The sequence below is a fragment of the Larimichthys crocea genome, chromosome III (genome assembly GCF_000972845.2).
Source record: "Larimichthys crocea isolate SSNF chromosome III, L_crocea_2.0, whole genome shotgun sequence".
NCBI classification, from domain to species: domain Eukaryota; kingdom Metazoa; phylum Chordata; class Actinopteri; family Sciaenidae; genus Larimichthys; species Larimichthys crocea.
This window is the reverse complement of record NC_040013.1, coordinates 21,026,053-21,037,537: the sequence shown is the minus strand read 5'-3', so window position 1 is coordinate 21,037,537 and position 11,485 is coordinate 21,026,053. Positions and strand designations below refer to the sequence as shown.

Here is an 11,485-nt window from a genome sequence, read left to right as displayed (position 1 = left end):
CACAAATAAGTAATAATTTGCTAATGACAACATTATGTTGAGTCAGTTTAGGGGCAATTAAAGTGAGTGATATTTACATATGCCCAATGAATCACCGAGCGTGGCAGTTCAGGCGGACTCTAATGAATATTCATCCAGGCATTTCTCCCCTGCGCGCTGCAGTTTATAAACTGAATTATGGCTGATTTGCCCTTTTAAAAAATGAACATGGGCGCATCTCCCACAAGGAGGCGGCGAACAATAACGTCTGATTATAAAAATGTTTTACTGCTAAACTGCCGGTGAGGAGACGGCGGCAGCGTGGTTAAAGACTCACTTGGAGGGGAGCAGAGGAGGGAGAAGCCACCTAAAATCAATCCAGTTTAGTCCCGGCATGTCCACCTTTTCTTTTTTTTTCTTTTTTTAGACTGACATAAATATTTACAGTGCGCATTCAGAGAGGTCTATACATCACGACTGAACATGTAATTGATTTGTTTTTACAGGCGGTAGTTTGTCTTCAGATTATCCCAAGTGGAGGTCATGGTTCACACCGACCTTTTAGGCGTGCAGCCTGGCTGCCTCACCCACACCACTACCGGTGATTTCTCCGGTAATTGCCCCCAGTGTGTGTGTGTGTGTGTGTGTGTGTGTGTGTGTGTGTGTTCGGGTGGGTGCTGACCTCTCAGGTGCAGGATCAACAGGCGACATCAGTTTGCATTCACAGGGCGCTTAACAAGATGGGCTGCATGTTTATCATGCAAATAAGCAGCTCTCTGGCAGGTGTCAAGACACACACACACACATGCGCACACATGTATTCACACACACACACACAGCGTCTTTATACAGGACTGCAATCATTATCAAATTGACAAATGTGTCCACACACACACACACGAGGTTTTAATGCAGCTGTACCTAATAATGACCAGTGCTGTAAAACAACTATCCATTCAACAGCTAAACATGTTAAAAATTAAATATATTTAATGATTTTAACACCTTTTAAAAAAGGTGATTTTAGGTAAGTTTCCCCAATTTACAGACCTACAATATACAAAGCTCTCATATCATCATTATAATCTATGGTTTATATTATTATATAGTTGTTTTTTTTTGTGATTTAATTTGAAGAAACAAAATATTTAAAAGATCATCAGGATATTAAATTCATAAGACGTAAATGTTAAAGTAAATCATTTATTCCAGTTTTTAGTGTAAACAAATGCAAACAATGACAATGTTCAGTTAACTTTTTATTTTTAAACAAATAAATATCAGGCCAGTTTATACTAAAAAAACAACAACAACAACAACAACCTCACAAACTTTTTAAAGTGCTGAGATGTGTCATGACACATTTATTGAATTTAAGGTTTATTGGATTCTTTAGGAGTTGCAGATAACATTTTAAAAAGTTAAATTAAAGTACCTTTTTTATCAGCTCAGTCCTGCCTCAAAACTTCAGCCAGCGTCTCCTCTTTCATTTAAATGTCTCTGCCGCCATCTTGTGGTTCAAGTTTGAAAGCAAGAAAATGTTAGACAAAAATATTTGACTGGCGTTTGAAACGAAACACATCTGTAGATCAAGTTTTTGACTTATCAATTTAACCAACTAACTAACTAAAATATAATACTTTTAAAGCTTTTATGCACACATGGTGGGAGCTTATATTTTCTATCCTTGGTGGTGAAGAGGAAAAATAAACAGACACTGTCCTTTCATTTCAACACAATTAATCTGAGACCAACATTTGGAAAACAAAATACACTTCAGCTACATATCCATCTCTCATTAGTTGACACACTTCGTTCTAACATGCTGATAAACAGCTGTGCAAAATTTCAGGTTTTCACGTATTTTGTGTATGTTAAAATGTGCTTTAACTTTGGAGTAAACAAACAAACTATTTTCTTCTCAAAAAACTGAGAAAATCTAAAACTGGCAGAACAAAATATGTTTGTTATCAGTTTTTGGTCATTTAAGAGTTTCTTTAAGTTCATCTCTAACGTTAAATGCAACATATTCTGTAAACTGATGACCACTTTATCCCCTATTTCTTATCATATTCTTATGCCCAAAGTAACAAAAAAAGTGATTGTTTGCAGGTCGTGAACACTGTCTGGTATCAGTAAACAAAGCTGACATATATCACAGACGTCTCTGGTAATTTTGGCAGGTGGAGGTCAGGGAAGGGCAGCATGCCGTCATTGTCTATGTGTGTCTGGACTGTGTACGCTTTGACCACTGCTCCCCACTCCAGCACAGAGCTGTGGATGATTCCCAGTCTGGCCTGTTCGTGATACGCTGCTCCCAGCTCCCTGCCCAGTAAGATGTCTTGGATCTGAGGTGAGGGCAAAGCTGAGGAATCTTTCTTCATGTCCACAATCAGGTCCAGGTTTGAGCCTCTATCCTTGTTGTATCTATTTCTGTCTACATGAGCAGCATTATCTCTGTCTGGGTCAATGTTTGAGTCTGTGTTTTTGGCTTTGCTTCCATCTGGACATTGGGGAACCGGCCTCTGCGGTAGGTTCACCACCGTCAGCCTCTCGAGGTGCTGCACAGCAAAATGTCCCTCCAAGGAAGAAGAAGGTGTCCCTCTGGATCCTCCAGCACCACAGTGGATGAGGGTGAGGTGTCTTACCTCTGAGTTATTGAGCAGACGTGCTGTGTTTAACGGCGACGTGAACCAAACGGTTAAACGTCTCATCCGGAAAACAGGAGACGAGTGAGACTGGGGACGGTGCAGCGTGGAAAGCTGGATGTCCTTGCATCTGCAGTCTGCAAGTGAGGCAACGCTGCAGGGTTGCGGGTCCTGGCTGCAGGAGTAGTAGAAAAAGCTGTTGTGGGTCACATAAGCCAGGCGCAGGTCAGAGCGCTGCAGAGCTACAGACACACACAGCAGCACGCAGAGGAAAGAGGCAGGAGGGCTGAAGGCAGGCATCACTGCTGGAGGAGAGTCTCAGGTAGCATATTGTTGGTGTTTATGTGTGGATGTGAGGCGTGCACATATATACACACCTGAGCCTGTGGAAAGAAAACACACATTCATTATCAGAAAAAAGTGCAAAGACTATCAAGACCAGCTAAACCGAGACCAAGTCAAGACCAAGACCAGAGTGTAACAAGACCAGACAAGACTAGATCAAGACCAGACAGTATATAGTTTTTTTTTTTTCTTAGTTTGATTTGTTGGAGGAAGTTTGCAGCTGCTGGCTCGTGGCTCGTTGGCTTGTGGTTAAACCTCACCAGAACTTGTCATCTCTTTAGTGTGCCCCACAGGTGTTTGCTCGATAACTGCAGACTGTAGAAGAACTTTTAAAACAGTTTTTCAGCCACTTTCACTTGTTTGTTTTACTCTCTTCAGCGGTTCATCGGTTCGCCGCAAAGTAAAAGTGAAACTTTCCGGTTGAAGTGTAAAAGTATTATCCGGGTGTTATATCATGATATAATGGAATTGAATGTGACTTCAAACTCTTGTCAATTAAATAACATTTAGTTATTTTATTTTATCTTTGAATCTGTAAGAATATAGCTTTAAAACTTCTAAGCAAAGTCGTAAACTCTCACCGACAGTGAGGGAGTTGTAGTTTAAATTCATTCCGAGTAAAAGAGGAGAGAAGAGAGCAAATATGGTAAGGAATGAAGGAAAGAGAATGGGTGTAAGTAAGAAAGAAAGGAAATCAGGGGTGAACACTTAGGAAGGAAGGCCCTAATGACTGGGAGTCTGCTATTGTAGTTCTCAGGTAAAATTAGATCCAACTTAATAAAAGGAGGGTGATGGGCCTGATGCATCCTGAGTGTACATGGGAACGTCACTGGGGAGATGTGAGAGGATGCAGTTAATTGTGGGATGTTTGAATGCATTGTGTTGTGAGACAGTCAAAGGAATTATGCTTCACAGGCGCCAACGGTACATATCTCATTCACCCATTAATGCACTACAATGTAGTGCTCAGTACAACATTATAAATAAATTATAAATATAAATATACCATTAGTCCGATGAAAGTCCATGAAACTTGTCAGTGTAAAATGGGGGTTGGTGGTAATCCTCAGCTCTCTGTCAACATCCTCAACAAAATAAAGAGCTAACAACTGAGTGCAAACAAGAATAATAGATAATAAGAGATGCTAACGTGCTGAAGGCTTTTATACTGTTATACTGTTATGCTCAGGGTGGCCTCAGTGTGTCATCGAGCCACCCTTTAGGACTGGCCAAAAAATCCTGGGCACTGAAAACTGTAAAACCAGCTGAATAACTAAAAACTGCATGTGTGTAGTGGAGTAAAGTATCGCAAACTGTAATTTATTACATTTCTCATATGTACAGTAGGTGGCATGCTGATCATAAACTGTTTAAGTGTCAAACAGCAGCACAGATAGTCACATCTCAGAAAGAATCAAAACATATTAGACAACACACAGAAAGCCTGATTAACAAGCTGAAATTCAATCAAGCATCAGAGAGCTTCACATCACAACAGGCAGTCTGAACTAATGACGACAAATCGTGCCTGTGCTATGACCGCCATGTCAGCGTCCCATATAGAGATGGCGGTTTTGGCTGATGAGTCGAACGAGTCCTTTTATAATCTTGCCATGGACAAGTATCAAATCTCTAAGAAACTGCCAAGAAAAAGCCACTGGAAACAGTAAATAACAATCTCAGTCTCTGTCAGTCTGTCAGCGGATTCAAAACTAAAAGTTTTTCAGAAAACTTTCAAAACCACACCAACATTTTCATCATTTGGAGAAGTGTCCATGTGTATTTGCAGCTGTGGCCAGCATAATAAACTTATAAAATGATTCATAGTCCTTTCTATTTCCTCATTATTTTATGTGTTTCTGTGGCCAGTTCACTTCTTTCATTTCTGTATAATCCTCCTCAAAAAAATAAAGACTCATTAAGGACATAAAGAAGCAGATAAACGTGACAGCTATGGATTAGGTTATGTCCCCACAGGTCTAGTTCTGGGTCCTGAGTGGTGGAGACAGGAGGAGGGCATCAGAGGAGTGGATGCTGTAGGAAGGAGTATGGTGTAGGGGGTTATGAGTGAGGAGAAGGACTTTGTGTTCTGGAGGAAATGGGTGATGTGGTCCCAGGACTTGGTTCTGGAGTTAATTTAGGACTTGGATGATGTGCAATAAAGATTTTTGTTGCAGCGGCCAATTCTGTCAAACATCAAGCTGCTGTTTTTTAGATGGAAAAAGGCAGTTCTGGTGCCTTACTCCCTAACGTTACTTCCATCTCTGGCTTTAGATTCCTTCCTTACCTCCTTACCTGCTTCCTCTCTTACTTATGTTGCCTCCTTACTTCCAAATCTCGTACCTCCTTCCTTCTTAGCCTCCTTATCTGTTTCTTACCTTCTTTAGCCCCTTCCTATTTTGAATGTTGCAAATTCTTTGCATGTGAAATAACTACTTGGCAATAATGATTCTGACTCCCATATTACTCAACAACAGACTGATGTTTGTAATTTGTAAAAATCTGCTAAATTTCCCTTTTAAATAAAGAACCTAAATATTTATTTCATTGCTGTTCATCACATTTCACATTTGTACTCACTGTGTCTTTTTACTTTACAGACCTTTACTCCAGTTAATGATTTCCACAGGAAGATTTGAGTCCAGGGAATGGGTGTCAACTTGTTCCATGTTGCTCTTTGTTATTGTATATATTGAACACAGTTAAGTTAGCTTTATGAATCTCTAATGACCAGATACGTCCCACAGCTTTAGTTACAACTTAATTTTTATATTACATTAGTTTTTACACCTTTCCTGTCTAGTAAAAAACATCTCCAAATTTGAATGTGTTTCTTTAAAAAATGACTTTTAAAAGATAAATAAACTATTTAAAAACCTTTTTGGATTAGTTGGAAAACTGCATCAAATGCATTAAGATGCAACACGCACATTAATGCAGCAGTAATATTAATCCATCATTTTTCTACAGAATGAGATCTCTTTTCTGACTTTTTCTTACAGGACCAGTGTGTAGGATTTAGATGTATCTAGTGGTGTAGTGGATGATTGCTAACTCCCTAGTTTCACCCTCAACTCTGTAGCATGAAGGAGAAACTGCAGTGAAAACCAAGCCAACACCTCTATGGCTGTTAAGTGAAGCCAATGCAGAAGCCTGTACCAAAACGTGCAGTTCCTCAAACGTCCACTTGAGGCTGGCTACAGAACAAGTCAGTCTCCATAAGTCCCCATGTTCAAATGTCCAACTTCACAGCAGAAATAAACATGTTTACAGCCTGGTACAAAAAACAATTTTGGTCTCTATAGCTAATATCCCCGTTCATGACAACTGTACTGCTTCCACCAACAATGGAGGCAAGATTTCCAAGATGAGGAAGAGGAACTCATTGGTCTTGTAGATATAAACGACTTATTTTAAGGTAACAAAAACATTCTTATTTTCCGGTGATTATATACTAAATGAAACATAGCTATGCTTTTCATTTACTGTCTTACACATTGGCTCTTTAAGTAAGCTTTCCAATTTAGGTTTTTTCTAACCTGTACCGGAGTGTTTTCACAGTATTAGTACTTTTACTTAAGAAAAGAACCTGAATACTTCTTCCCCCAGTGTTTATATGAAAATCAAATGTTCGAGTCATGAAAATAAACCCAGCCCTCTTTCAGCTCAGGTCAGCTTTCGTACAGGAGATTCTTGTTATTGGATTAAAACACTCTGAGGTCGCTCCCCTGTGTGTTTCTCATCCATTAAGTATTTTCTTACCAAGACGTGAAGAGAGGGGTTGTGGACATAATGACAGCTGGTTTGGATCAGGTCTTCACACACACATATACACACATTGTGATGGGTGTGTTCTTCCTGCGCTGCAGTTAGGGATGCAATGTTTGGCACTGGGAACCCACACTGAATAACACTACACCAACACACACATTTAGAAAATTATAACTGTGGAAATTGCTTTGAGATTCCAGGGAAAACATTGTTTTGAAATCTTGGTTTTTACAAAGGTCTGGGTAGATTTTCTGGTTTGGCAGTGATATCAGATGAGGAGCATGGCTTTCGGCCTCAGTTTGAGACAGAGTTGACCACTACATTCTTCCTTTAGCCTTGTGTACCATTAAACAGAAGTTAATTATCATGTACAGTATATTTAACATTCACTTTCCCCCCTTTTTTTATATTGCCTCTTATTTCACAGTGTCTGACAGTATCATGTGTATTTCTTAGAAGTTTGTTTGAGCTATTCAGTGGAAGCTCTGTGATGTTTACACTAAGTGGAATAATCAAGATGCCATGATTTTGGAATTGGAAACCTTGGACGACAAAATTCACCCTGATATATTTGAAAAATTTGGGATCTCCACTAGAATTTAAAACACAGTTTTGTGGGTTTTAACATTGTTTAGTTTCACTGCACGAGTTTGTACTGAACTGTACTGACCCACCAGTGGAGTTTAAAAGGAGAGTTCTTTACTTTTCTGTGTTTAACTTGTTTGTTAACAAAAATATCTTACAGTAGATCAAATCCTGTATATATTTAAAGGTCCAGTGTGACAGATTTAAAGGGGCTCTGTTTATGGAAGAATATGGAAGATATTGAATAACTATGCTTTTATTTGTGTATAATCACCTGACAATAAGAGTTGTTATGTTATTATAGAGGGAGGTGGTCCTTCTATGGAGTCCGCCTAAGTACGACCTTTCATGTTTTTCACATGTTTTGTGGCCACCATAGTTTTTTTTCTTCATGCTTGGAGGGAGAAGGTACAACGAGGGGATTGCAATCCACAACTACACCACTAGATGCCACTAAATCCTACACACTGGTCCTTTAAACTTATTAAACTCATAAGATGACTGCAGTGTCCACTCTGTTCAGCTGTGTAAAAGTATGTTTGTATTAATTCATTCATTTTGACAGGCACACATCTAGTAGAAATGTTGACAGAGGCCTAAGACAGATATATTAGTGTTGTTCCTGTATGGATGAATAAGGGAGCAGGGTCAGGAGGGGACCCCAGATGCTGATTAGAATGACAAATCGTTTCCCGAGGAGTTTGCCAAACTAAGTGAGTAACACAGTAACTATTTCTTTGCTGGTCTGCTGACAATAACTAAAAGTCTCCCCGCTCCAAAAATGCATGTTCCCCAATAACAATAGAGAAGTTGATTATGCTGCATGTTTCTGTTGACTTTTAACAGTCTAAACATCGAATATGTTTCTTTGGCATGGCCATCCAAGCTGACGACAGCTACAAAATAACAAACTGCAAACTTTATAGATCTGCTGCTCTGAGCAGCTATGAAGCAACATTGCATTGGAGATGACAATATTTAATTAAAAGGGGGTATTACTGTAGAGGCAGGTAGAGTACCACTAAAAGTTGCACTTAGAACAGATGTAATCTTATAGTGAAATAATTACTAAATGTTTTTTGTGTATAAACAATTTCATATTGTCACACCCTTAAATGGATTTTCAGCACTACTGTGTTATGAATTTGGAAGCCACAGACCAGAACCTTTGGCTCGCTAACAACATGTGATTTCCTATCCATACAAAAAACGAAGTGAAACCACATTTGTTGCGGTTTTGGTAGAAAACCAGCAGAGAATTCAGGAAGTTCCTGCTACCAGCTAGGACAGCTTCCAACACGTGATGGCCAGTAAAACCATAGCTTTCAACCCCTTCCTTCCTGTTTATCTTCCAGTTTTTATCCTAAACTGAGCTAACAGGCACAATCATCTCACCATCTCAACAAGGAAGTAAATAAGCATATTTCACCTAATATTTCATGACACGAAATCTATCCAAGTAGCAAAGAAGAATGCAAGAATTTGAGATAAATATGTTTGTAATACAAGTTGCTACAAGTTTGTTTTTCATTGAGAAATCCTGAACTGCTTCTAGGGGTTTCTGTTGAAACAAACCTTCCAGGTTCAACTCCAAAAACAGCTGTGTTAATATGAAAACTTATGCAGAAAGCAAAGGGCAGATAGGTAGACAAAGTAGCTACTGACCGGCGTTAAAACACAGCTTGGTGGAAGTGTATAAAGACGGACAAGAAAGGGTCAGAGTGTCAGGATTCAGAGTACCACTTTTTGCTTTTCCCTCAGGACCCAAAAGTTGTTCACGCAATACTTCCTCATATCAAAAGGCCCTATAGGATGGAAAAAAATGTCTTTCTGTGTCCTTGCTGAAAAGACTTTTAATCCACTGAGATGAAAATGAATGTGTCTGACCACATATCTGGCTGAGCTACGAATCATTGGCTTGGACGTGAGGTGACTCAAACCTCAAATATTGGGCCACCAAATCACTTCTGTGGGTCAGGGGTGAACTCTGCCTTAAAACTCACTACGTTCATGTAACGTTCTCCATTTCTACTGTCTTGTTTTGTCCTCAGGAGAAAATCAGAAGTTCATGGTAAGTTAGGTGACATTCTTCAGTGAAATGAAGGATCAAAACCCATTTGCAAAAAAGTCTCTATTACATAACAGACGCAGGAATGTACACGCTATGTAATGTAACATGAGAATATACTGCCGCCTTTGCTTTCTCTACATTTTTACAGACTATTTAACAGCTGTTAAAGTTCACTAAACAGTCACGTATGCTAGTACACAGTGAGCTTCCCAGGTATTTGTGCATGTCTGGTGTGTTACTCACCTCAAGTTGCTGTTGAAGAGCTGATATGTGAATGCGTCAGTTGAAAATTTGAGGCTGGGATGGGGAGGAAAAAAAATCACACATCCAGCTGACGTCAGGATGTGGGAAGTATCCCACAGAAGAGGCTGTAACTCACATCAAGTGCAAACAGAGTTCAGCTTCAAATGCACACAGCTGCAGTATGCAAACATAGACTACTTTATGTTTGTATAATCACATAGATACTCTGTTTTTTTTAAATAATCATGCACATAATAATGGTACATTTCATATATGTGATACGTAGGCCACCATCTCAGCTGTCGTTCTGTCATGAAGCTCTCCGCCTTTTGGCCTTTTTTATTGGCTAAGAGTTGGTAAACATTTGTCCATTAGGAGGTAACATATATCAGAAAGACTCAGTAGCTTACTCTTGAGGCTCGTGTCCAGTGTAGCGTCCCTTGTTTTAATCTCCATGAATAGATTTATTAATCTCTGTACCTTTTTTTTAAACCACAGGCAACCTGTTGTCCAGGCCCTTTGGGTTGAGGATGCTGTCTTATGATTTATGAAATTTTAGGAGGTATGATTGATGGTTTTCTGGGGAAATATGACACCAGAGACACCTTTTTTTAACACCTCGCACATTTTCCATATGTATAGCTGTTGCCTCGAAGGCACGGTGCTGAGATAACACTGATTGTGGAGCCAGACTTAAGTTGTGAAACACTGCATCGTTTGTGGTAAATTACAAAGCTTATCTGGTTTTGTACTATTATGCACTAACTGGTCTTTAGTTTGTCATTTTAGGATTGCCAGCTGATGGAGGAAAATGCACATTTAGCATAGTGGAGGCTTGCTAAATGAAGTGATGTCTAGGGGCAGCCTTTAGCCCCAGCCGTACAGTACCTTTTCCTTTTGTTCTTTACTCATTTAGATATTGTTTGATCATGATTGTTTTACTGTATGAAAGTGCTACATTTCATTTACTCTGCATCACCAGTCTGTCGGCATGCTTCAATAAACTCTCACCATTACAGCAAACCTCTGAACTTGACTTATTTCTTTGATACAATGCTGCTTTGCCTGTGTTATCCTTGTTTTTGTATTTTTATTAGACCCACTTAAGATGTGGATGGTCTTTTAGGAATGTTGGTGCTTATGATGCTACTGCTTTTAGTTTACCCCCTGTGGATTGTGCTGTAACTGCCCCGTCCCCCATCACTGCATGGTGTGCTATTTTAACAGTTTCCTGTTTTTACATGTGTGGTTTCTGCTTTGCTTTTATACTGTTAAGGTGTTGGTGTTAAGGAGCCTGTATATGTGTGGTGTCAGTATCACTCTTACCTAACCCCCCCACATCATCTGGTGCCTACATAATCTGAGGTGAGGAGTTTATATTTTTGGCATCAGGGTTCAGTATTTTATGAAGTCTCTGTGCTTTTATTTTAGAATTAATACATTGTCTTAAATTGTATTTTTCTTTAAATGTCTAATGTATTTAAAGCTGTAAAATAAACATGCTCACCCAGAGTCAAAGTCGACATCGCTTAACATTTGTGGGGAACCAGAATTACTTATTGGCCCTGGTCATATGTTTATTTTGTCATAAGTGTTTAATATTATACTGTCATATAATGCTCTACATATGACTATAGTGTATTCATATCTAGCTGTTCTGTATATGTTGACCAATGTATTACTTGTAATACAGGACATATCATGGCTTAATTAACGCACACTGTACAACTACATTTTTTTCCTGCAATAGAAAGTGACAGACTCTCTGAGGAAGTTCAGCTCTATTGTGTGCAGCAGGATATTGCAGATATTTTACCATCGGTTGTTCCAAGTTTTTTTGCAG

The 11,485-nt window shown here is 39.2% G+C and overlaps 1 protein-coding gene across 1 annotated transcript; it reads right to left on the bottom strand.

Annotated features, from left to right (window-relative positions):
- Positions 1-1,316: 1,316 nt before the first annotated feature.
- si:ch73-52p7.1 (hypothetical protein) lies at positions 1,317-9,678 on the bottom strand. The gene is made up of 2 exons (XM_010746073.3): positions 9,643-9,678; positions 1,317-3,010 (listed from the first exon to the last, which is right to left on the bottom strand). The coding sequence occupies exon 2, from the start codon at positions 2,925-2,927 to the stop codon at positions 2,112-2,114; it is 816 nt and encodes a 271-aa protein (XP_010744375.1). The 5' UTR covers positions 2,928-3,010; positions 9,643-9,678; the 3' UTR covers positions 1,317-2,111.
- Positions 9,679-11,485: the final 1,807 nt, after the last annotated feature.

Excerpts from the sequence above, each read along its gene's own strand:
- si:ch73-52p7.1 (XM_010746073.3), bottom strand. The coding sequence starts at position 2,927 with ATGCCTGCCTTCAGCCCTCCTGCCTCTTTCCTCTGCGTGCTGCTGTGT.